This window comes from Otolemur garnettii, unplaced genomic scaffold (assembly GCF_000181295.1).
Source record: "Otolemur garnettii isolate 467f Iridium unplaced genomic scaffold, OtoGar3 scaffold00112, whole genome shotgun sequence".
NCBI classification, from domain to species: Eukaryota; Metazoa; Chordata; class Mammalia; order Primates; family Galagidae; genus Otolemur; species Otolemur garnettii.
In genome coordinates this window covers 4,492,527-4,519,774 of record NW_003852507.1, presented here as the reverse complement: position 1 = coordinate 4,519,774, position 27,248 = coordinate 4,492,527, and the positions used below count along the sequence as shown (strand labels likewise).

Below are 27,248 nucleotides of genomic sequence, written 5' to 3'. Positions count from 1 at the left end.
CAGAGTCTTAACTCTGTCACCCTGAGTAGAGTGCTGTGACATCATCATAGCTCACAGCAACCTCAGACTCCTGGGCTCATGCAGCCCTCTTGCCTCAGCCTCCCAAGTGGCTGAGACTACTATTTTTAGAAAAGACAAGGTCTCACTCTAGCTCAGGCTGCTCTTGAACTTCTCAGCTCAAGCAATCTACCCATCTCAACCTTGCAGAATGCTAGGATTACAGGCGTGAGCCACAGCCCCCATTCCAGAATTTTAATTTTTAAAAAAGGTATAATGATCACTCATGCTTATGTAATATTGTTAAAAATATCTTCTGCAGCTGCTTTTCTCTGTCCCTCAAAGATACTCTTTTCAGTGGTTTCATTTTGAAATAATTTTAGATTTACATTTACATAAAAGTTGCAAGAATAGTATAAAGAATTCCTATGTATATACCCTTCACCCAGATGCCTCCAATGTTAAAATTTTACTGTATTTGTTTTCTCATGCTTTTCTTTGGTTCTCTCTTACTCTGTGTGCACGTGTATCTGTATATGTTTACACTTCTATATGCGGAAGTATTTTGGTGTGTATATGCAATGTTTTTGAACTATTTGAAAGTAATTTGCAGACAGAATGCCCTTTTGCCCCTAAGTACTTCCTTGTACATTTTCTAAAAACAAGGACATTCTCTTCCATAATTATAGTGTAATATTCAAAGCAAGGAACATTGATATAATACTATTTTCTACCAGTTTACTCAGTTCAAAAAAGTATATCTTTTCTATTAAATATGTATGCCTTTTTTTAGCTAACAAAGGTGTGTGAAATACCTCATTTCCCTTTCTGCTTTGACTTTTAATTAGTTTAATTAGTTGTATACAGTTGTTGTAGCTTTCCATAGTTTAGATTTTTTCTGATATAATTACTCTTTACTTTATTATGTAAATAATTATTTTAATTCAGTGTTTTCTGGAAGGATAGAACCTGCTTCTTTGTAAATTGTAGAGGAGGAAAAAACTTCTTCTGTACTCTCGTAGGTTCAGTGTCTGGGGCCTGCAAATTTAGTTGACAAAAGTTGGACTAATAGGAGAAAAGGCACAAGAACTTCACAGAAGAGTAGTGAAAAACCTAGAGAAATGGTTAGACTCAGAGTCTTATATATCATTCTAACAAAGGGCAATAAAATGTGGAAATGTGACTGGACATGAGAAAGGGGATTGGGGATTCTAGGGCCAATTGTGGGAAAATGACTAGGAATTATCTGGAGGGAAGCAGTGGAATATAAGGGTTATTTTAGTAAGATCTGTTTATACAGACTCTCTCAGTGTTGACTCGTCCTCTCTGGTGATTCTTGTCTTACTGGTACAAGAAGAGGGCATCTTTCTCATGGGAGATTTATGACCTGCTTTTAGGCAGATATGGAAAAGGCCAAGAGCTTTTCCTCCATCTGCTGTTTCTCAGTTGCCTTCAGCTCAAAATAATCCTAATGCCAAAGTGTCATATTTGGGAGTGATATATCCCAGCACCATATTGAAACCCTACAAAATGAATAGTCTGTGTACAAAGATGTCTATAGTGAAATGTATTTTTTAAATTCTTTTAATGTATAATTTATTTATATAGAAATTTTCAGAGATTTTAATATGCTAATGTGCATCATGAATCTCCAAAAAGGAATTACGGTATGTAGCTTCTTCAGACTTACTGAAAATGAACTTTTATGTCAGGGAACATTTCAAAAGCCCTATATTCCAGAATTCACTTTTAGAATTCTACAGAAATGAATGTTAGAATCCACCTTTGGCCGGTCCTTTCAAATGTCAGTTATTATCTGACTTTTTCAGTTATTTAAGGAACCAGTCATAATTGAGATCATTTGCAAGCAGCTAAAGCAAATATGTACTGTGCTAAGGAGTTGTGCGTGTTTTGAATGCTAGGCATCAAAGTCAGTGAATGTCATGCAAGGTAAAAGCCTGACCTGTCCTCTTTTTGGGAAAGCCACCTTGATGTTAGGCAGAGGTGGATCTGGAGGTGGAGAAGGCTGTTAAGAGTCTTCTGACAAAGCTGAAACATTGCCAGACACCCCTTCGGGTCTGCTCATATGCTCAAACACTTGACTAAAACTTTGCTGTTCTATATCAAAAAACAATTTAAAGATAGCCTTGGCTTGAGAGATTTTTGGAGATGAATTGCCAATTTTGTACCTCCTCTTTTAAGAAAACAAAACTGAACAAAAGGAAGCAATCACTTCCATATAGCTCCATAGAGGGTCTAAAATACTGAATCCTGAAAGGTCCATCAGAATTACTTAACCTATTATCTGGACTAATTTTATTGTCATTTGTCTACAAAATAATTGCAGTTTGGGCTCTGATGGTGTTATTGTTCAGCTGTTCTTCTGATTGGAGTTGACAAAAAGGTTCAATTGCTTCTGGAAATTATAAAGAAGTTGTCAGATCATGTCATCATCATAGTGAAGGAATCATTAACAGGCAACAATTGCCTATTTAGACTCTTTAATGCTCTAAAGAATTGCTAGGTTAATGGATCTGGACAAAGCCATATATAAAATGTATGTGTTCTACATGAAGGTTCATGAGTCAACTAACTCAGCAAGTTAATCTCCCAGACCAAGGTGAGACCGCTCAGGGGTGGTCTTAAATTATACTCCAGCAGGCATATACCACCACCACCACTCTACCAGTAGGAAAGTTTCTCAGGATGGTTTATAATGCTCAGACTCAACATAGCCTTTTTATGTGTCTCTCTTTTTATTTGAATGGTTGTATGCGTCTTTATTGACTGAAGATTTGGTTATTTTATTGTTGCTTAGATTTCCCTTAGATTATTAGTTGTTATTAATTTATTAATATAAAACTAAGGAATTTCATGTCAGGAATTGGTACCTAAATAAACTCTCCTCTACCATAACTCTTTAATAATCGTAAATCATCAGAACTCTGCCAAAATAACAACATGGGGAACTTCAGGGTGGAAATGGGAGAAAGATGCTTGTGTAAATTGTCCCTAGACATACAGGACCTGGTAAGCTGAAATTTTGAAGGATTCTGATTGTGGAAATCAAGAGGAAATCTGATTCAGAATACTGGGGAGTTATGAAGTAGTGATTTGTGTTTACAAGACGAGAAGAGCACAATACCCACAATACTAGAGTAAAAAAGACAAAAAAATAAAAATAAAAACCACGGGGAACTAGAAAAAAGCTGACCTATGTTTGATTCTAGGACTACACTGAAGATACGTAATTGACCTCCTCAGTAGAGCATAACCTAGAATCCCATATCTTTGTGAAGTGTATTTTGTATTCTAATGTCTGCCAGATGTTGCTTTGAAACATCTGACCTCTGAGGAAGTATTACTGGCTGAGAAGAAAATGGTAGAATTATGATGGCATTATAAAAACATCTGCTTAGACATGATAGTTGTGTTTATATCCACTCTCAATGCCCCTAAAAGAGCACCAGAGGAATGAAAATTGGGTAAACCCACAAGGACAGATAGAACCACAGACAAGAGGCATCAACATAAGATTGGAAGTCAAGGAGTGAGTGGTCACTCCCCAAGCGGGTGGGTATAAGACAGTATCTGAAATCTAAGGGCTTGCAGAGAATGAGGCAAGCATGCAAGCCCATTCCTCCAACCACAGGGTTGGAGGTAAGATGCAGGAGTAGGAAGGACCAGGTGCCTTTGTAGGTAAGGGGGAGGAATGGCAGTGAAGGAGGAGCTGCTTAAAAACCTGTGTAAAAAGAAATTAGGCCCCTAGGTCCCAGACCTCACAAAGCTGAGCAGTGACCCCGTCTCTTTCTGATAGATAGTAAGAAGTTTAGTATCTGAAGAAACTGGACCAGAGAAGCTCTAGGATTACAGACAGCAGGCTTGGTAGAGGAGGATCTGGCACCATATTGAAACCACAGATAGTAAGTGGAAGTACAGATAGTAAAGGGCAAGCTCCTCCCCATGCCCCTGCACTCTGAAAATTGTGGCAGCAAAGAGAAAGCACTTTATGATCCTGACATGCTGGGGTTCCCCCGATGGGTGGTCCCCACTGAATCACCCTAGAGTGAATTCCACCATCCATGAGAGCATACACAGGGCTTCCAAGTGTTTGTCCGTAGTCCCCAGACATTTGAGGAAGGCTGGCCTCAGGCACAAAAAACCCAGACTGAGACAAATAGGAGAAGATGGAATTTAGGGGTAACAGGTGCACTACAGGAAGCAGTGTAGAAAATAAAACCTTAAGTCATGTGCTCAGAGAGGAAGGATGAGGGGTTGCCTTCATAAAATGAGAGCAACATGTTTTCAAAAGTAACATTCCAAGAGCAAGGATGAACTCCTAAAGATGGGAAACACAACAGCTGAAGTGGAAATTCAATAGCAGGCTTGAAGGATGAAGTCAGATATGTTCATTCAGCCAACAGACATTATTGAGTAGCTGCTGTGTCCTTGCCATTGTGCTAGACCACGGAGCAAAAGAGATGAAGATCCCTAGCCTAGTTGACCTTAAGTTCTAGTAAGAGAGAGCAGAAACTATACCATAATGTATAAATTACAGCTGTGTGGGAAGGCGTTGAGTGCTGGAAGAAGGAGAAAAAACAGAGCCTAATAAGGACACTCAAGAATACCAGGAAGTGGAGGATCGTCTAGTGAGGGCTGGTCTCATAGACAGGTAACAGTTGAGCAGAGATGTGGAGAGGACGAGGAAGTTAGTCATGTGAGATCTGGGGACAATTATTCCCAGCAGTGGGAACAGCTAGCACTGAGGCCTTGAGACAAGAGGGTGCTGGCCTGTGCAGGGTATGGCAGGGAGACCAGTGTGGCTGGAGTGAGCCAGGGAGAAAGCAATACCCAGACCATGTGGAGCCACATAGGACATCATAAGGGCTTTCGAGGGCTTTTATTCTAAGGGAGATGGAGAGCCATTGCAGAGCTGATTGTGAAATGACATGATCTGACTTTGGTCTTAAAAGGATTGCTCTGGCTGGCACATGAGTAACAAGGGTGTGTGCAACATCGCTCCAAAGTTATTTGCTTGTACCTCAGTTGTTCCCTCTGAGCCAGCCTCAGAAATGGTTGCCTGGGTCTCTCCTCTGTCGATCCACTCTGTACTGTACGTCCTGGCCGACTACCCTCCCAGGCCTCGGCTGGCATCTGGCTCCGCTCCTCTCCCATCATCCTAAAGTGTGTAATGTGTGGCTGGTTCCACTTTTAGTGTTAACGTTGTCCTAACTAGGGCCCCTTTTGGCTCCCTTGTTGTTTGTTGAACCTCTTAGGCATCTGCCAATAAGTATTAAGCATTTGTTTTTTAATATAACATTTAACTTTCTGCTTTCTGAAGCTGTATCATCAGACAAAGTCCTCTACACAGGTAAGCTTTTTATAGCTCTTGAAAAACCTAAAGGTTTAAGCTGCTTTAAACTAAAGGAGAAATGGAAAAATCTGTCTTACATGTTGTGTTCCAAGCTGCAGACCCTTGTTGGGAACAATCAACCAATAGTTTTTCCCCCCACACATAGGCTTTATGGAAGCCTATCTAGGGAAAATAGTCATTATTCCCATCAAGTCATTTTCCTCTGTAGTTTTAATGCTACTTTTTCTCTGATGTTAAAAAATAAAGCCTACAAGACTTTTCTGAAGTTGGTGATATAACTGCAAGCTTACAAAATTTATTTCCCCCAGAATTGTGTGAGATTAACAAATATCAAATGTAAAAATAACAAAGAACGTGCCATCAACCCTGAAACCAAGAAAAGTTTCCAGTTTCATACTATAAATTCTGAGAAGTGTCACCCAGAAAAAGAAAAATTGTACCAAATTAAAAGAAAGAAGGTGCTTTAAAAATCAATCTATTCTTCAAATAGAAGAATGGGACATGGAGAGGTATAAGGAGGGAATTCTGAAAAGTCTCACTACCCTTAAAAGTACTGCATTAAATATAAAGGTATACCAGAAGGAAGGCTGAGAGTGCCCCACACCTCCCTTGGGGACCCTTTCTTCCTTCAAGAAGACTTTTTCCAGCTGAACGAAGTGGCTCACACCTGTAATCCTAGCACTCTGAGAGGCCCAGACAGGTAGATTGCTTGAGCTCAAAGGTTTGAGACCAGCCTGAGCAAGAACGACACTCCATCTCTACTAAAAATAGAAAAAAATGAGGCTGGAGGATCACTTGAGCCTAAGAGTTGGAGGTTTCTGTGAGCTATGACAACCCAGCACCCTATCCAGGCTGACGGCTTGAGACTCTGTCTCAAAAAAAAAAAAAAAAAAGACTCTTTCCCCCAGGCAAGAAGAGTCAACAAGGTTGCCAACTTTCCTGCCTCTGACATATCAGTAAGTGGGCAAGGAATGAGGAAAGCAGTGATTATTACAGCCGAGCCAAGAAAAGCTCCATGAGACACGGACAATGAATATTGTGCCCTATATACACCCCAGCCTTGGTGAAGCAAACCTCTGAGGCATTATTTCATTAGAATTAGGGAAAGACCTCAAGAACAGTTCCCCAAAGCCCCAGCAACCTCTCCACTCCTGGTGGACAGCTGAAAGGCCGGACAGAGCATACAAACCGTGGACATCCAGACTGTGTTATAGGTGGAAGAATAAAATAATACCAAAGCAAACACAGCTGGGGGCTGGGAAAGAATGGTGCATATTCACTAAAAAGTTTCCAGGTCATGCTGACATGTAACTGGTCTTTTCAAATCACTAAAGAATTTAACCAAAAACATTTAATAAAAAGGACTATAAAACATTTCTTGCAAATTAAAGATTGATTTTCTATATAGATGTGGCTCCAGGGAGTCTTAAATTCCTCCCTCTTAAAAAAAGAAAAAGAAAGCAACAAACAGTATGAAACTTTAAAACTGTGTTTTGTCTAAGAAATTGAATCATATACTTCCACCCTCTAATTGTATTCTTTTGGATTTTCAAGATACTAAAGAAGGGACCTTTTAATTTAGCACTGGGATGGAGGCGTAACAAAGCCATCTGCACAGTGGATTTGGCTACAAGAAAGAGTGCCATTTTGACTAAAAAAGGTTTCTGTACTGATGCCACGTGAGATAAAGAGTTAGTTTTCGGTACCTCGTTGCCTTGAAGTATTCTATTTCTACACGAACTCGAGATTGCCACCTCAAATTCTGTATATGTGTACGTCGTGTTTCTCTTATACGTTACGGGTTTTCTGGACCCCTGGGATCCCCTGATGACCTTCTCAGATGTAGTATGCAAACAACTCTCTATTGTGCAGTGGGCTGAAAAGGGAGAGCATTGCAAGCATGTGGTACAAGTTCAGGAGCCTGCATGGAGACAAACCTAAAACAGCTGAATACAAGAAGCGTTGCTCACGTTTTTCTGAGAGTGGTGGGCACAGATGGGGATTTAAGAAGAAACCTGAGGGAGTCTGGGAAAACCACACTGAGCGCTTTGAACTAGAGGTTGAAAATCTTGGCCCTCAAAGTCCAGGGATTAGAGAAGGGAATAACACACTCAATTTAAGAATCAGAAGGGTTATTTAAGTAGCACCGATAAATAACTGGAAGGGATGAGGATGTGTTCAAGGAGTTTATCAAAGAAAGCAGTTGGAGTTACCTGAGGTCTTGGAGACTCTGATAGCAGAAAGTGATGAAAGGGGTTTATAATGAAAAGATTGTGGAAGGAATAAATTTGGTGATAGGATATATAGGGGAAGACCCAATGATTAATTAAAGATTTTATCAACTTTGTCTTTGCTTGAGAAGTTGAGAAATATGGGTACTTGGACAAAGGATCCAAAAATATACCTCTGACTTCATCATGCTTTGATGAAGTTGGTATTGGGCATTTATATATTATGTATATATGTATTTATATATTGTGTATCTATTATTATATACCTATAATACAGTAAGCCCTCTGTAAGTTGACCACCCAATGGACTGTAACAAACGGGTTCACATATGCAGGGGGTCAACATAAGGAACTCCCCTTGACATGTGGTGCATGTCAGGTCTGTGAAAATTAGGTCAACTTAAGGAGGTGGTCAGTGTAGGAAGGTGTCAACTATGGAGGTTCTACTGTATAATCTACTTGTGATGGATTTCTGAGCACTGAGAAACATTTGACAAAGATGCACATGATATTAGTACATAATCTGTTTTGCCCTTCCCTCAGGAACACATCTAAATTCTTTGGAGTTTACATAGCACTGAAGGCGGGGGGTGGCACATGCTGCATGTAAATCCGTTTGTAAATCCCAAGTGACGTTACACCCGTGGCCAGCGTGTATGATCTATGTAAAGCTGGGTTTCACAGGAGAACTATAGATACTTACGGCATTTGGTTCTGACTCATCCGGCTTCCCTTCAACATTCCTAAAATATTTATCCAACGATATTTGCATTTTGGCTTTCTTCTTTTTGTGATGTAATGTTAAAACAGGACTTGGCTTCAAACCCACCACCCTTGAGCATACATAAAATAATGAACAGCTGGACAGCTGAAACAAGAACCAGTGTGACTCCCAGCACCACCTGTGGGTGGCAAATGGAACTGACATGCTTTGGTTCGGGTTGATTTTGTGCGCTTGACTGGTTGAGTTTGGAAGCAGAGGAGGTTCTAGAATATCAAAGTCATCTACAACCCAGTCATCTGGTAATGTCTTTCTTTTGTCTCTCCCTACTGTGAAGGTGTGGCGGGGCACCCTGGCCCGTATGCGGTACAAGAGAACCAGGGCCGCTCTGACGATAATCAGGTACTACCGGCGCTACAAAGTGAAATCCTACATCCATGAGGTGGCCCGGCGCTTCCAGGGGGTCAGGACCATGAGGGACTACGGGAAGCATGTGACGTGGCCAGTCCCTCCTAAGGTTCTTCACCATGTCCAGGAGTTCCTGCAGTCAATTTTTAATAGGTAAGAACTTGTTACTATGTGCTGCGTCCATTGATGGCAGTACACTCAGTACTATGTAAAGTCACTAATCTGAGACCGTGATTTTGGCTCAGCTATTTCCTGTTATGACATTTACCTTTACCTTATGTCTTCAGTTTTGTGGATTTTGCTTTCCAAGGGCATCTGCTCACCTCTCAAAATAATGTAACTGTCAATTTATTTTTCCCATAGCGTTGACAGTATGCCACAACCCCTGGATCCAAGCCATATTTAAGCTAAGCTACTAAGCATGCCGTCTCCGCTTTCTTTCATTAGCAAAAAATAAAACCACCATACATAACTCAAACTAGAAAATCCATTAATCCTTTAAGAGCAGTGGTTCGCAATCTCATTGCACCTTAGAGTATCAGGAGCTTATGAAACGCCCAAGGCCCCACCTCCAAGAGTCCTATTTAATGGAGCTGGGGGAGGTGGGGCCAGGCAGGGATCCTTTTTAAAGTTTCCCACATGATTTTAAAGTGCAGCCAAAGGGGAAAACAACTGTTTTAGAGCAAGCTATCTTCTAAATAAATAAACGCCCATGTACAATTTGGTACCTTGCCAGCTTATCATTTTTTTATAACCTGCCTGGGATCTGAGTATTTAGTTATTCCTAAGTCGTTTCCCTTCATTTTTTGAGCTTTTTTGTTGCTAGAATGTACCAGATATATTTAGCTCTGTCTTAGATGTGGCCACTAGTCCCATAAACTAAACTACTAGTTCTGAAATGTAGTCATCTGGTATCATGGACTTCTGTAAAGAACACTGTGAACTAGTTGATACACTAAATGTAAGAGAGCTAATGTATAATTCTGTGCTAAATCAGATTTTATCTTCTCTAGATTTTGCTCTATTTATAATCAGTGGAAGGTGTCAAAAGATAAAGTAAAAAGTGTGGAAGAACTCTTTAATATGTATCTCATTTGCTTTTTACAAAAATAAGAAATGATTGCTCATAAAAAGAAAAATACTCAAAACAGTAAAGAATTATTGAAAGAAAAGTACCTCAACCATCAATTCTCAGACATAATACTATAAATATTAGTTTTCAGTCATGCCAAGCTTTTTACACAGTCACATATCATTTGGGCATTTTCCCCCCATTTTTTACACAGGCAGGATTATATGTATGGTCATGTGATTTACTTAAAAATAAGTCTTAGAGACCTGTCCATGACAATAAAGATCAACATGAGATTTTTTAATGGCTGCAGAAGAGTATTTTTTAGCCTGTGATGTTTTATTCATGGGCCAGAATTGATTAATTTATATAAAATTTAGTTTACTCATTCAGCACATATTTACTGAATTCCTGCTGTGTCGAGCACTAACCTAAGTTCCAAGGATGTAGTGACAAACAAGAAAACACTAAAAATAGTCCCAGCCTTCCCAACTCTTGTAGACAACAGCATTTGAAAATAGAATGCCTGCTCGGCTTGTGTGCACGCGTGCACGTACACACGCACACACATACACGTACACATATACACATGACACATACGCATGTACACATATGCACGCACACATATACATGCACGCACATGTACACATGTACATACCCACACGCGTGCACACCTGTACACATGTGCATACACATACACATGCACGTATACATGTACATACATGCACACACGTACACATGCACACATGCACACACAGTGTGAATGAATCTTACCACTGTGTTCATTTCATTCAGGGTTCAGCAGACTCTTCTGAAAGGGCCAAATAGTAGTATTTTAGGCTCTGAGGACTTTAGATGGTCTCTGTCACATATCCTATGTTTTGTTAGGTTTTTTTAAGCATGTAAAAATGTAAAAACTATTCTTGGCTCATGCGCAGAACAAAAACAAACCATGAGCCTGGTTTGGCACAGGCTGTGGTTTACCAGCCCCTGCTCCAGTCGCTCTCTGGACTTGTTAGATCTGTGGAATACAGAGAGAAACGTGTTGAAGAATTCCATTGTGATTGTTGGGTGCTTGTGTTTGTTTTTCTAAAATCTCAGTGCACATCTGATCATGTTTAAGATCACTGCTTTTCCTCACAGTAATCCTTTCTAATTGGGCCTTCCTCATGCCCAGCTTTGTCCCCTTTTCATGTCATTGAGGCTGGTGGTTTTTATGGCCGCAGCTGTTGTTGGCTATATGTATTTATAGATGGCGGTTTGCTTGATCAGGATGAGCAGCCTGCATGGCTCTTTGTGGTTGTGGGTTGTGCAGGTCAGGGCCCAGATCCCCCTGGTGCCTCTGTGGGAATCAGGAGTCAGTTGGGTATGGACCTTGTCCTGCGCTGCTGTGGGCATGAAGTGCTAGGCTGACCGGGCACATAGCCTGGAGACAGCCGCGCAGACGGCAAAGATGTCTCCCCACCAGTAATGAAATGAGGAGCTCAGGGGCTAAAGTTGGGGCAGTGGCTTAGCAAGCCACTGAGTATTATAGGGTCTGCCTGTCACTACTGTCTGTGGCTTTGACTGCCAACTGTTCCAAACCTGTCACCTGTCCAGCCTCTTCTGGAATGATCTTAGGATAGTCTGTCTCACTAGAGCATTGGTAATAGTAGAGAAAAGTAGAATTTCTTTAGTAGAGAAAAGACTCACTGCTCTGTTGAGCCTTTACTATTTCATGTCTATTGCTTTGGTGCCCTGCTGTCTCACACCCTGTCTGCCATGGCTGATATCCCACCTCGCCAGGGCCAGCCATTCCACATTTGGAGAACTGGTGCAGCTTTCACCATCAAATCCTTTACCGCCTGCCCTTGCTACTGGCTTCTGTTGCTTCAGGCCTAAGGATTCTCTGGGCTTTGTCAGAAAAACCATCAATGCCCGAGGCTGCCTCTCCTTCTACCCAGCGGACTGTGTTGCCATGAGCCACTTGTCCTTTAGCCCAGGGCCACCATCTGCCTTGAATCTTCCTGAAAGTCTTCACACCTTTCAGTTTTTGGTTGTTTTTTTGTTTGTTTGTTTGTTTGTTTTTAGGGCAGTAGAGTGCTATGGCATCACAGTTCACAGCAACCTCAGACTCTGGGGCTTAAGTGATTCTCTTACCTCAGCCCCCCAAGTAGCTGGGACCATACAGAAGCCCTCCACAACCCCCAGAGATTTTGTTGTTGTTGCAGTTGCCACTGTTGTTTGACAGGCCTGCGCTGGGTTCAAACCCACCAGCCCCAGTGTATGTGGCCAGCACCCTACCCACTGAGCTGCAGGTGCCACCCCACCTTTTGGTTTGTTGACATCATTCCCACTTTCTGAGAATGGCGTAGATTTTTCCTTGATTTTATATTCTTTCAGTTATTTTAGTGGGAATTTTCAATTTTGTTAAATTGAGAACTATGGGCTTTGAATATTCATCTGATAAATTCTCAGTTTGTTTCCAACCTCCCTTTAAGCTTTAAGCTTCTGTGGCAGAAAAGAGGATCTAAGTACCAGGTAGGGCTAAGATGATGCCAAGAGCATGACTTATACCTGTTTTTCTCAATCAGGAATAGGTGGGCCTTATGCTCACATTTGTCCTGCCAAAAAAATCTTGAAGTCATCCTTAAATCTTCCCTGGCACCCCCATCTAACCCCTCAGCAAATCCTGTTGGCTATTCCTTCAGAACACATCCCAAACCAACTCTTATCTCCACTCCATTACCACCTATCTGATCTAAACCATCTTCCTCTAACACAGTGGTTCTCAACCTTCCTAATGCTGCTGCTGTTTAATACAGTTCCTATGGATCACAACTACAGGTTGAGAACCACTGCTTTAGCAAGTGTATTACAGAGACAGCCTCCAAATAGGTTTTCCTCATCCCAGCCTACAGCAATCACTGTGATCCTTTTAAAGCATGGTAAGTCAGGTCACATGTTCAAAGCCTTCCATGGCCTCTCAATTCCTCAAGAGTAAAGTCCAAAGTCTCCCAAGGATAAATGGTCTCATGGCTCTCCCTTAGACCACCCCTCCTCATGTCACTTCTTGAACACACCAAGCAAGCTCACAACCCAGAACTTCTGCACATCCTGTGCTCTCCTCCTGGAACACTGTTGCTCAGATCACTGTGTGACCAGCCTCCTCACTCCCCTGTGGTTACAGCTCATCTGTCCTTATTGGAGGTACCTGGTGGGACCACTCTGCAGACACCACGCCTGTTCCCCATTCCTTCCCTCTGCTGCACTCCCTGCCCTCCTTGCCCTCCTTGCCTTGTCTTGTTTTCCTCCATAGCACAGATAACCACCATACAGTCTGTATGTCTACCCATCAAGTGTTTTTACCTGTCACTTCTCTGGAATACGAGCGCCTGACAGAGGGAACCGTTGTCTGTTTTGCTGCTTGTTGTGCCCCCACTGCCTAGACCAGCACCTGGAATTCAGCAGGTGCCTAGAAAACATTAGCTGATTGAGTGAATGACAAATCCAAATTATCAGTGCCCTAAATATTAATATTACAAGAGCCCATGTATCACTAAGCTTTAGTTGCTTTCAAAACACATGAACAACAATGCAAGCTTTAGAAAATATCTACCTATATAAAACTGTATTTTAACGACATCTCTGTGCATTTTGGAAGCGTTTTTCTTTTTATTTAGTGTAGCATGCAGTATTTTGGTTTCATTTACTTTAGTGGCAGGTTCGGTTATTTTTAGGAATTAATGAGATCATATTTCTAAGGTCTAATTCATTTTGTTTACTTGTAGGTGGAGAGCATACCAGCTCATCAAGAGCATTTCAGCTTCGGACCTGCCCCAAGTCAGGGCAAAGGTTGCCGCCATGGAAATGTTGAAAGGTCAAAGGGCTGACCTTGGGCTCCAGAGAGCCTGGGAAGGCAACTACCTTGCTTCAGTAAGTTCAAGAAAACGAAGTGCAATCTATTCCTGCTCCCTTTACAGGGAAGAATTTTTCTTCCAGAATTACAGAAAATAAAAAAACACCTTTCAAAACTAAATTTCTGTGAGAGACACTAAATTAAAAGATTTTATTGTTTCTGAATATATTTAATGTCTCCCTCACTTTTAAAAGGGTTCTCTGTATTATATCCATTTGTATTAAGTACACTGTATAACCTGGCTTTTGCCCATTTAAACCTTCCCTGCTATAATGTAGCAACTGTTTTTAATTGCCACCTTACTAGTAATTTTTCCTGGAGCTACATTTCATCCTCTCTTCCATTCTCTATTCTTAAGATTTTGTAGGACTCTTGATGTGATGACAGCCATTTAGTGGCTTACTGTCTGGAGTGAGGAGATAAAAAGTACATGTGTGAAACTGTATCAGTATAGTTATAAAGTGGTATCCTAAAGGATTGCCTTTGCATCTAAATGCAAAGCATCCTCATTTTAACTTGTTTCCTTTTTCTTTCAGAAGCCAGATATGCCTCAGACCTCAGGCACTTTTGTCCCTGTGGCAAATGAACTGAAACGGAAGGACAAGTACATGAACGTCCTCTTCTCTTGTCACGTCCGTAAGGTAAGGCAAGCTGGGAACAGATCATCTCGGAAAGAAAAGGCCGATTCAGGGATGGAGATGAGAAGGTGGTTTAGAAAAAAAGACGGCGGCTTGGCACCTGTGGCTCAAGTGGCTAAGGTGCCAGCCACATACACCTAAGCTGGTGGGTTCGAATCTAGCCTGGGCCCGCCAAACAACAATGACGGCTACAACCAAAAAATAGCCAGGCGTTGTGGCGGGCGCCTGTGGTCCCAGCTACTTGGGAGGCGGAGGCAGGAGACTCGCTTGAGCCCAGGAGTTGGAGATTGCTGTGAGCTGTGATGCCATGGCAGTTCACCCAGGGCGATAGCTTGAGGCTCTGTCTCAAAAAAAAAAAGAAAAGAAAAGAAAAAGGAAAAGAGAAAAAGACCGAGTCAGTGAAACTCACTTAAGTATACCTATAATAAAATATAACAATTGGAACAGAACTAGCTGAGCTATACTGTCATCTGTCCTTATTGGTGGTGCCTGCCAGGACCACTGTCAGTGAGCTATACTGTCTGTGCTGAAGCATTGTTGCAATGGCTGAGGTGACAGAAATTGTATTGTTAAGCCTTCCTAAAGAAAGTGAATATCAAGGTGAAGGGCTTCCTTGATGCCAAGGGTTTGTATTTTAAAAACCTTTAAATACTCATTTAGAAGAATATAGAGAAAAGAAACTGAAATTATTGTAAAATTATCTAAATAAATTAACAAATATTAATAAAATGGTGAATTTAAGAAAAATGTTGCCTAGAAGAGATATTGAAATAAGTGACGGTACACAAAAGAAGACTTCAGAAAATTGTTAAAGAATTACTTCATAACAATGGTCCACAGGTAGGTTGTTTTTTATAGATGCTTCATTTCAAATCTTTTTTTTAAAATATGTAATTACAGTATTATTCAGATCAAAATAATGAAAATAGATTTTTTCACCTATAAGTAAGGCGGACTTTGAAGTATTGACCAATGTTTGCAAGGATTTAAAGAAACAGTATTGGTAGGAGTATAAGATATAATCCTTTTAAATGGACAATTTGGCATTATCTGTCCAAATGTAAGATGTCCATACATCTTAATCTTGGATTCCACAACTCAGATTTACCCTAAAAATATATTTGCACTGATATCCAAAGATATATGTGTGTACAGTTTTGTACATTGTAATAACAAAAAACTGGAAATTGTAAATATGAATCAGTGAGTGATTAATTATGTACACAAGAGAGTACAGTATAGTCATTAAAATGAATGTAAAAAGGATGTAAGATGGTGAAACAATGGTTTTTCAAGTCAGTGGACATCAAGGAAGGACAGGAATCCCTGAATCTGAGAAAAATCAAGTGAGCCTTACCATTTTCTGTTTTCTGCCTTGAGAAACTTTCTAGTCTGTGGTAGGAGTAAAGGGAAGCCAGAAGTAGACTCCTTGTTGCAGAGAGGAGCTGGGAGAGACCAAAGCAGCTAGTTTCACAGGGTAAGATACCAGAGAAAAGAACGTGGTGCCATAAGAAAAGTCCAGAGATTATTAGATGGACCACTTTGAAAATTCAGCTAAATACCCATCAGCACATGCATATGAGAAAATAACTCAAGGTTAGGAAAGAACAACCCCAAACAATTAGAAGTAACAATTTCTACTACTCACACAGGGTTGCAAATAGTACCTGTTCCAACTAGCCAGAAAGGAAAGCTTCATAATTCATGAGGCATTGAGTAGGGTACTGATGAGGGTCTTGTAGAGTAGAGATTGAGTAGGCGTTGAGTAGAGTACTTGTCGGCATTGAGTACAATACTGACAAGGGTCTTGTAGAGATTCATGAGGCATTGAGTAGAGTACTGATGAGTACTGATGAAGGTGGACAAGTTAAATATATCCACCAATGACAATTAGCTCTTAACTAAACATTGCTGTTATCCTACCCAGTAAATCTAAAAAGCACAACCAGAGAAAATTGAACTCCTTTCAAGTAACCCTAACAGCATCCCCAAATCAAGCTCAAAAATGTTTATAGGAATATAAAAAAATCTATAACACAGAAGGTAAAACTCAGAATGCATGCTATCCAATCAAAAATTATCAGATGGGCTAGATGTGATCGCTTGCCCCTGTAAACCCAGCACTTTGGGAGCCTGAGGCAGGAGAATCACTTAAGGTCAGGAGTTTGAAAACAGTCTGGGCAAGATAGCAAGACCATGTCTCTACAAAAAATAGAGGAATTAGCCAGGTGTGTTGCATGTACCTATAGTCCTAGCTACTCAGGAGGCGGATCTCTTGAGGCCAGGACTTTGAGCTTGCAGCAAGCCATGATTGCATTACTGTACTCCAGCCTGAGCAACAGAGTGAGACCCCTTCTCCCAAAAAAGGAAGGAAAGGAGGGAAGGGTTACCACACATACAAAACAACAGGAGACTACAGCCCATAATGAGCAGAAAATCAATCACTCAAACTGACCTAGAACTGACCCAGATTATAGAATTAACAGGAAACAGACAAGGTCATTAAAACAATATTATAATTGTATTCCATATCTTCAGAAACGTAGGGGAAAGACTGAACGTGTTAAACACATGGGAGATTTAGAAACGACCTGCATGAACTTGGAATGAAGAAATGAATTTTCATTGAGATGAAAATCACAATGAGAGAAACACCCAAAGGGATTAACAGCAGATTAAACTTTGCAGAAGAAAGAGTAGTGAATTTGAAGATACAGCAATAAAACTATCCAGAATTAAACACAAAGAGAAAAAAAAGACTCAAGACAAAACAAAGCGTGAGGAACCTGTTCAGCTTGGTGGGGCCTAATATACGTGCAGTTGAAGTCCCTGAGGGAGAGGACAGAAGGGGAGAAATAAAAAATGTTAACAATGTATAATAATGACTGACACTTCCCCAAATTTGATGAGACAGTAAATGTATAGATCCAAGAAGCTGAGCAAACCCCAAGCAAAAGAATCATGAAGTAAACTATAGCAAGGCATGTCGTCATCCAATTGCTTGCTCAGCACCAGTAGTAAGGAGCAAAAAGACACAGTGGAACAGAGATGAGTATACGTCAGTTTCTTGTCAGAAACAATGTAAGTGAGAAGACAGTGGAGCAAAATCTCTCAAGTGCTGGAGGAAAAAACTGTCAACCTAGAATTCTATACTTGGCGAGTAAATCTTTCAAAAATCAAAGTGAAATGAAGATTTTTTTTCAGACATTCCTAAAGCTGTGCACCGTAGGAAATGTTAAAGTAAGTCATCGAGGCAGAAGGAAACCTAAACCACATGAAAAAGTGAACATTTCCAAAAGATGAAGAGCCAAGGGAGGGATAGCTACATAGACAAAAGCATATTTTATTATTTAAATCTCTTCAAAAGGTCATTGGGGCCAGGCGTAGTGACTGGGGGCTTAATCCTCTGGGAGGCTAAGGCAGGAATTGCTTGAGCTTAAGAGCTTGAGACCAGCCTGAGCAAGGGGAAGACCTTGTCTCTACTCAAAATAGGAAAATTAGCCAGGTGTCGTGATACACACCCGTAGTCCCAGCTACTCAGGAAGCCAGACAAGAGAGTGGCTTGTGCCCTGGAGTTTGAGGTTGCTGTGAGCTATGATGACACCACAGCATTCTACCCAGGGTGACAGAGCAAGACTCTGTTTTTCTTTTTTTTTTTTTTTCTGAAACAGAGTCTCACTTGGTCACACTTGAGCTCAAGCTATTCTCTTGCTTCAGCTTCCCAGGTAGCTGGGACTACAGGCACCCACCACAGCACATGGCTGTTTTTTAGATACAGGGGCTTGCTCTTGCTTATGTTGGTCTCGACCTCAGTGAGCTCAGGCAGTCCACCCACCCACCTCCTCCCAAGAGCTGAGATTATGAGTGTGAGCCACCACGCTCGGCCCTGTAAGACTCTGTCTTGAAAAAAAGAAAATAGATAATTGGCTGTATACCTGCATTATTCACAACAGCTGAAAGCAGAAACAAGTTAAATATGTCCATCGATGAAGGAATGAATAAAGAAAATATTATATATATGTACAGAGAATAAAAAAGCCATAAATAGGAATTATATACATGGTGTAACAGGAATGAACCTTTATGCTAAATGAAATAACCAGACACAAAAGGACAAATGCTGTGTGGTTGCACTTACATGAGGCACCCAGCGTGCAGAGATTCATAGAGAAAGCAGTGTGGGGGTGAGCAGAGACTAGGGAAGGGGAAATGGGAAGTTATTATTTAATGTGTGCAGAGTTTCAGTTTGTGAAGGTGAAATGTTCTGGAGATGGTCACACAATCATGGGAATATTATTCACAATACACAGAAGTAGTGAATGTACACTTAAAAGGATTAAAGTGGTAAATTTTATCTCATATATTTTACCAGAATATTAAAAATGGGAAAAAGCACAATTGGCTACTTAATAATGATGTAATATAGTGTTTACAGTGTATGTAGAAGTAAAACGTACAACAATAGCATAAAAATGGAAATATGTTATTGTGAGGTTTTTATATTGTACACGAAGGGGTGTAATATCAGTAGACTCTGAAACATTAAAATTATATTCTATAAACCCGAGGAGAAGCACCAAAATAGCAAAACAAAGAGTTAATAACTAATGAGTCAAAAAAGAAGCTAGGGGGCAGCACCTGTGGCTCAAGGAGGTGGGGTGCTGGCCCCATATGCCGGAGGTGGTGGGTTCGGATCCAGCCCTGGCCAAAAACTGCAAAAAAAAAAAAAAAGAGCTAAAATGCAAAGGAATCATAAAAGCATCTCAGTGCAAAAGAAGGCAGAAAGTATGTAGTTGTTTAAGCTTTTTTTAGAGACAGTCTCACTTTATCGCCCTCAGTAGAGTGCTGTGGCATCACAGCTCACAGGAACCTCCAAGTCCTGGGCTTAAGTGATTGTCTTGCCTTAGCCTCCCGAGTAGCTGGGATTACAAGTGCCCACCAGAATGCCCAGCTATTTTTTTGTTGCAGTTTGGCTGGGGCCAACTTCAAACTCGCCACTCTTCGTATATGGGGCCAGCGCCCTACTCACTGAGCCACAGGTGCTTTTAAGATATATTCTGTGGGTGGCACCTGTAGCTCATTGGGTAGGGCACCAGCCACATACACCCAGGTGGGCGGGTTCAAACCAGGCCAGCTAAACAATGACAACTGCAACAAAAAAATATCCAGGCATTATGACAGGCACCTGTAGTCCCAGCTACTTGAGAGCCTGAGGCAAGAGAATCACTTAAACCCAAGAGTTTGAGGTTGCTGTGAGCTGTGATGTCCTGGCACTCTACCCAGGGCAACAAAGTGAGACTCTGTCTCAGGAAAAAAAAAAAAAAAAGATAGATAGATAGAGATAGAGTTAACTCTCTCTCCATTAAACCATAAGAGAATTTTTTTAAATGTGGAAAAGGGAACAAAGAACAAATTAGACACATAGACAACAAATTGAAAAATGGCAGATTTACACCCAGCCATATGGATAATCGCATTAAATGTCAGTGGTCTAAACACAGTTTAAATCAGTAATTGTGGCTTCTCAGCATGTGGATGCCTGCACCAGCCCCAGAACTCTCCAAACCCCATATGTGGGGGGTTATGGAAAGTTTTGTTACAAAGACATGGTTGATGAAATAAATTATTGGCTCTTGGCAATTAACTTAGTCTCCAGCCCCTCTCCACTCCATAGAGATGAGGGGGTGAGGCTGAAAGTTCTAACTCTCTAATCATACCGTGGTCTTTCTGGGAACCAGCTCTAACCCAGAAACTATCTAGGATCCCCCCGTCACTAGTCGTCTCTTCAGCAGTAAGAAGCTCTTGTGTCAGGAACCAGGGACCTGTCACCCCTGTCACTCATGAAATCATTGGGGTTTGAGGAGCTCTGTGTCAGGAGGCAAGACACAGGCCAAATGTATATTTTGTATTATATCATAGAGAGTGTTTGAACATTATGAGCAAGAAGAGTTCAACTCCATATAATATAGGCTTTGTAACAAAACAGAGAGCAGCAGGTTTTAAAGTTAGAATGAAATAAATGTCATCAAAGAATGACTGCCAGCAATATCTTGGGAAGGTTGCCACGCTCTAGAGTTTAGTTCTCAACTCTAAGATCCAGAAACTCTATTTTATAAGTGTGCCTAGAGTCAATCAGACAATCAACAAAAGATTCTTGCTAACCAGCTTCACACACAAAAATGTGTAAGGCACAGTGCCGGTTTGTGAATATGACAAAGGAAGGCACCGTTTTAGGAGTTCTCGTCTCCTCTGTCTAGTATCTCCCCCTTCTAGTATCAAGATAGCAGGGAAGCCAAATTAGTAATCAGAATAATTGAACAAAGAAAATTGAATTGTTTTAAGGATTAAAGTCATCTGCTACCGAAAAGCCTTGTGTCTCTATTTTTCTTTCTTTTTTTTTTTTTTGAGACAGAGCCTCAAGCTGTCCCCCTGGGTAGGGTGCAGTGGTATCACAGCTCACAGCAACCTCCAACTCCTGGGCTCAAGCAAGTCTCCTGCCTCAGCCTCCCAAGCAGCTGGGACTACAGGTGCCTGCCATAGCACCCGGCTATTTTTGGGTTGCAGCCGTCATTGCTGTTTTGGCAGGCCCAGGCTGAATTCAAACCCACCACCTTAGATGTATGTGGCTGGCGCCTTAGCCACTTGAGCCACGGGCGCCGAGCCTGTGTCTCTATTTTTCTAGCCATGACAATTTTGTGTCCTGCAGAGAGCATGTCTCTCCCTGGGTCCTGCTGGATTAAAAACTGTAACATTCATGCTCCTCTATTTCTAAATTCAACGCAACATACTCTTTTCTTCCCACTGTAGCTTAAGTATTATCTTCTTTAGAAACCTTTTATTGCCAAAGATGCACCAGGGTAAACCTGATACGATTTCAGTAAAGCCCTCTGCTTTATGCTTTGATTCTTTTGGAAACAGGCACTTTTTTAAAACGTCCTTTAAAGTAGAAGCCTTCTGCAATGAACTAGTCTCACCCATAATGTTCTAACTCTCCAAGAAAACTTTATCTGTGCCACCCCTACCTAGATCACTTGTAATGCTTAGAGAAAAACAAGATAGGAGCTTTTTCTTTTGGTCGAAGATTTTAGCTTTTGAATAATAAAAGAAACTGGTCGAAATCTTAGTGAATACTGAGTCTATGATGTAGTTTTTCTATTGCTTTCTGAATTTAAGTGGAAGAAAATAATGTTCCTATGTCATAATTATATTAAGTAAGTCGGGGATTTACATATACGTATGTAGAGTTTTTTCACCTTGCTGTTTTGATGTAGCTACATTATGCAACCTAAGGCTTTGATTTCACTTGCTGCCCTTCCCACTCACTTGATTCGTGTTTTAAGAATAATTTGAGTTGCTTGAGGAGAAGGGAAAGATTTGTAATGCATTCTCTTTAGAAATTACATTTTTTGCACATGAAAGAATGTGGTGCTTCTAAACAGAGCTTCAGAACAGTTGTAGCTTTGAAATTTTTGCTTCTTGTTTTTTAGATTAACTCATGGACATATCATAAAAAGGACTTAGGTAGGGCCTACTTGTTTTGACTCTGGAGCAACCTTGTGAAATTAGGCAACATGGTTTTTAATCATATTCTTTTGCACTGCACATATTTTTCAGTATGATTCTACCAAAGATAAGGAGCATGTCTTTTACTTACCCAGTTTCTATTCCAGATGTTCTCTGTCCTACATATAGTAAGATTGATATAAATGATGGTTAGTGTTTTCCAACATAGGTTTACAGTCTCATGGTCTTTTAGATATTAATAGGTGTTTGTTGAAAAAGAGTTTCATAACTGAACGTATTTTGGAAATACAGAGTTAAACATGCTCTTTAATTGTGAGTTCTCAGAGTCTTTAATATATTCATAACCCATAGTGGAGGTGGTGGTTTATAGTGTTTCTCAAACTAACTTGCCTGTGGAACCCTTTCTTTTGCAAAGTTTCTCAGAAGGGTGTTATTTATTGTGCAGACAACTTAGAAAAATGCAGATGTGAAATCTCTTTACTCAACTAGTTTTAAGTTTTCTGACAAGATGCTAAAACTTTAGCATCTGTTATGCTAAAAACTGTTGCAATGTGAATCTATTTATTAAAAGTAATGATTACTTTACCACATTGACTCTTTTATCTCTTAACTCTAGATACCATTTTGTGTCAACTTGAAGACTAAAAAATAAACTTTGGTTATAAAGGAAATACTTAGAGAATTGGCTGATCTCTGAAACTATGCAGTAAAAGAGAGAAGACTAAATAAAATTCAAATTAATAATCGAATTTAATTTGCTATATCCTATCCTACCTCTCCAAATTTAGTTATCTAAATCTACTGAAGCTATCAGTGTTTTAAAATTAATCTCTAACGTCTTGGTTTGCATCTTTGAAGTAAGAACTTGGAAGAGGGGATGGGGAATATATATGTCACAACTATACCTATTATAGTTGAGAAGAGCTTTTTAGGCTTTTATTTTATTTTGTTTTGTTTGCTTTCTTTTTACTTCTAGACACTGAAAAATACTGCTTAGCGTGGTTTGAAAATTTTTAGTGCTAGGTAATATTAATTCTTGAATGAAATATTAATACCTTGAATGTTTCAAGTCTAAGATTGAACATCCTAATTAATAAGAAGTGAACTACTTATTTATAAAATATCCTGGGGTTATTCTGTCTCTTAGGAAAAGATTTACCTGCAAATGTGAACATTCTCTGACCCTCTGTCTAATAAAGCAGCACTCTACAGAGACACACACACTATATTTTCTCCCTATATCGTTATCTAGTTTTATGTTTCATATATAATTTTATGAAATTATTTTTACCTATTGGTCTCTCACCTGCCTCACTCCCATACACTAGACTCAACTTACTGTAACTAAGGGCTTCATGTTGTTCCTTTGTGTAAGTGAGTTATGTCTTTTAAGTATTGGTGGTTATGGCTCGGCACCTGTGGCTCAAGTGGCTAAGGCACCAGCCACATACACCTAAGGTGGCAGGTTCAAATCCAGCCTGGACCCGCCAAACAACCAAAAAATAGCCGAGCATTGTGGTAGGCACCTGTGGTCCCAGCTACTTGGGAGGCTGAGGCAGGAGACTCGCTTGTGCCCAGGAGTTAGAAGTTGCTGTGAGCTGTGATGCCACAGCACTCTACCCAGGGGGATAGCTTGAGGCTCTGTCTCAAAAAAAAAAAAAAGTATTGGTTGTTATTCTTAATATATACTAGATACAAGTCCCTTATCAGATAATTTTCTGCCATTCTGTAGGTTTTTAATTTTCTTTTTTTCCCCAAGTTCATGAATCTTTATTTTTTTATTTCAGAATATTGGGGGGTACACATGTTTTATTTGCAAACTTTGTTTTTGTATGGATTGAGTCAGTTTGTAAGTGTGCCCTTCACTCAGTGTGCACTATACCCAGTAGGTGTGAATTTATCCAACCCTTCCTCCCCACTCCCCTTAGCTTGACTGTCATTGAGGTTTATGTCTATATGTACATGAAAGTATTGATCATTAGTTTCAACCTGATATTAAGTACATGTGTTCATTTCTCTATTCTTACGATGTTTCACTCAGAAGAATGGTTTCTGGTGCCATCCAGGTTGTCACAAAAGATACTAATCATCATTTTTTATGGCTGAGTAGTACTCCATGGTATGCATATACCACATTTCATTAGTCAATTTGTGTGTTGTTGGATACTTGTATTGTTTCCATGCCTTTGCAGTTGTGAGTTGTGCTGCTATAAACATTTGAGTGCGAGTGCCCTCTTTATCAAATGACCTTTTTTCTATGAGTACATACCCAGCAGTGGGATTGCTGAATCAAATGGTAGGTCTACTTTTAGTTCTTTGAGATTCCTCCTCACAATATTTCATAGAGGTTGCACTAGTTTGCAGTTTCACCAATAGTATATGAGAGTTCTTTCCTCTCCATATACATGCCAGTGTCTGTTGTTTGGGGATTTTTTTTTTCCATTGGAGTTAGGTGATATCTCGTTATGGATTTGATTTGCAGTTCAATGATGATTAGGGAAGTTGAATTTTTCATGAGTTTCTTGGCCATTAGTATATCTCATTTGAAAAGTTTCTGTTCATGTCTTTTTCCCACTTTTTGATGGGATTGTTTGGTTGTTTCTTGCTGATTTGCTTGAGCTCTTTGTAGACTTTGACTTTTTACTTTCTTGACAGTATCTGAGTTACATATTTTTAGTCCTTTTAATTCTTCTGTGGTTTCCATGTTTTCCCTGTTAAATTGTAAAATTTCAATTGCCAAATTCCATAAATCTGGAAGCTGCTGCCCCTTTTAGATCTTTATTGTATTTTTTGGAATTGCCAGACGTGGTATGCGTCTACTGAGGAATCTGTCTCCACTCAGCCAACTGGATTTCATTCTTGAAGAGACACTATGGTTTATGGGTCTCTTCTCTTACAGGTGAATCGATTTAGTAAAGTAGAAGACCGAGCGATCTTTGTCACTGACCGTCACCTGTATAAAATGGATCCCACTAAACAGTACAAGGTGATGAAGACTATCCCTCTATACAACGTAAGTACTGTGTGTTCTCTTGGAATATTCCTCTCCTGGTGGTCATGGATTGCTAATAGATCGATAGACTGACTTGTAGGATCTTGGGGCTTAATAGAGCCCATGAATTCCTGACGTGTTATGACAATCTTATGTTTTGTTCAAATGCACAATTTTCTATAAGAAAGATTCAAGGCATCCAAAAGATTAATGAAGTTTTTTTTTAAGTGCAAGTATTCTGGGTTCTGTATGAATTTTCTCTTTTCCTAATCCTACTTAACTACTTAAATGTGCTGGCATATAATACATTTTCTTATTTATTTTCGTAAAGTTTGTCTTGTGGAAATGAAATCAGGTAGAACGAACAGTAGGAGATTACTTTATGAAGACATTACTGCTCTTTGAAATGTAAAATTTATGCTGCCTCCAGAATTATTTTCACAATTTATTTTGTATACATTTAATTGCTGGTCTGTGATCTCTGACAATAAATTTTGCAAATTCATCCTGGAAAAAGTGCTACATACCTGATTGCTGAATATCACTACCGTCACCTTCAGAGTACTTCCCTTGGGAAGCTATGCACCAATGCCAATGCCTAGTCCACCCTTTGAAGCAACTTCGGAACTCTTTTTCTGGAATGGCCACCAGAGCTGACTTCATATTACCTTTAATGTCCTGAATATCATCAAATGTTTTCCTTTCAATATTTCCTTTATTCTCAGGTAAAGAAAAAAATCCAGGTAAGTAGGAAGGGTGTTCCAAAACAGTTAATTTGTTTACTGGCTAAAAACTTCCTCACTGACAGTGCTATGTGAGCTGGTGCACTGACATGATAGAAAGAGACACACCTTTCTCATGCCAAGATTTTCAGTTAAGATTTTCCTGTTTCCTGTTTCTCGGCTGGGCACAATGGCTCACACTTGTATCTAGCAGTCTGGGAGGCTAAGAATGTGCTCAGGCATTGGAGACCAGCTTGAGCAAAAATGAGACCGCATCTCTGCTAAAAATAGAAAAGCTAGCCGGGGGTTGTGGCAGGGACCTGTAGCCCCAGCTACTCAGGAGGCTGAGACAAGAGGATTGCTTGAGCCCAAGAATTTGAGGTTGCTGTGAGCTATGACACCATAGCACTCAACCCCAGGGCTATAGAGTGAGACTCTGCCTCAAAAAAAAAAAAAAAAGATTTTCTTGTTTCTCTATCGATGTTTTACTTGATCTGCTATATTCTCACAGTCAGCTGATGATTCTGACACAATTCAATGTATTTTTGCAGTGTTTTCATCAGTTCTGCTCATTACTGGTCTCCTTGACCTCACTTCATCAGTGACACTTTCTCTTTCTTCAGAAAACTGTTTAATCCATTTGTACACTGCCATTTTCTTCATAGCATTATCCCCATAAACTTGGACTAACTTGGAAAACATCCCTGATTTCATTTCCACTCTTGCGGAAATGAAGTTTAAGTTTAACAGGAAATTTAATGTTTGTTCATTGCTCTAATTAAGACTCTGCCATTCTTGAGACGGCACCCAAAAACGTGCAACAATGATAATAAACATCACTCAGTAAGATAAGACACCACCACATGTCAACACGCACACAACTGTGAGACACTGATGTGCCAAAGTTATGAAACTCACCACATGTCAACAGGAACACAACTGTGAGACACTGATGTGCCAAAGTTATAAAACTCACCGAGCCGTGTATATGGTGTTGCCAGCATAAGGGCACAGTGGCAAGTTCACAAACTTAATCCTCAGACCTCATAAATCCACTCTGTTGTTCACTACAACCATACAGTTTTTAAATTCTATAATAATTTTTTTATTTGAAATGTGAAGTTTGGTGGGTATCTCCTTGAATCTCAGTATAAGAGTTGTTTTTTAATTTTTCTTTCTTAATGGAGTCTGACTCACAAATGACTGTTCTGATTCTTCAGAAAGATCCTACGGGACTATGGGATCTTTCCATGTGTCAGGTGATTTTTCTCTGTCTGCCAGTTCTTCAAGAGGGAAGTCTGTGTTTATCTAATACTGGGATCTATGAGGAGTATTATTTAGGGATTATTTTAAGTCCTTATGGTCTCTGCAGAAGAAAAGAAGAAACAAACTGTTTTGAACTTTTGTTAAATCAGGGGTCCTTTTGGTAGTAAGATATAAAGAAGGCCAACTATTTGTTCCTGTTTTGCTGATTGATCTGGAATGCCCTGATTATGGGGTTAATCTTTGTCTCCACTCTGCACCTTCCCACTCACACCACACCACACGCACATACACTTTTTTCCCCCTTTCAATATAAAGACCAGTTGATTGCAGGTAAATCGAAAATATTCTTAAGAAAATATTCTAAAATATTTTTGATTGTATATGGTCTTCTTAGCAAAGATGTGT

General features: G+C 40.1%; 1 protein-coding gene across 1 annotated transcript in view; it reads left to right on the top strand.

The window, feature by feature from the left end:
• Positions 1-27,248, top strand: part of MYO1D (myosin ID) — a 367,217-nt gene that overhangs the window by 202,409 nt on the left and 137,560 nt on the right. Inside the window, exons 17-20 of the mRNA XM_003797217.3 lie at positions 8,661-8,884; positions 13,574-13,718; positions 14,238-14,342; positions 24,763-24,876. Of these exons, the coding sequence (XP_003797265.2) occupies positions 8,661-8,884; positions 13,574-13,718; positions 14,238-14,342; positions 24,763-24,876 (588 nt within the window). The remainder of the gene's footprint in view (positions 1-8,660; positions 8,885-13,573; positions 13,719-14,237; positions 14,343-24,762; positions 24,877-27,248) is intronic.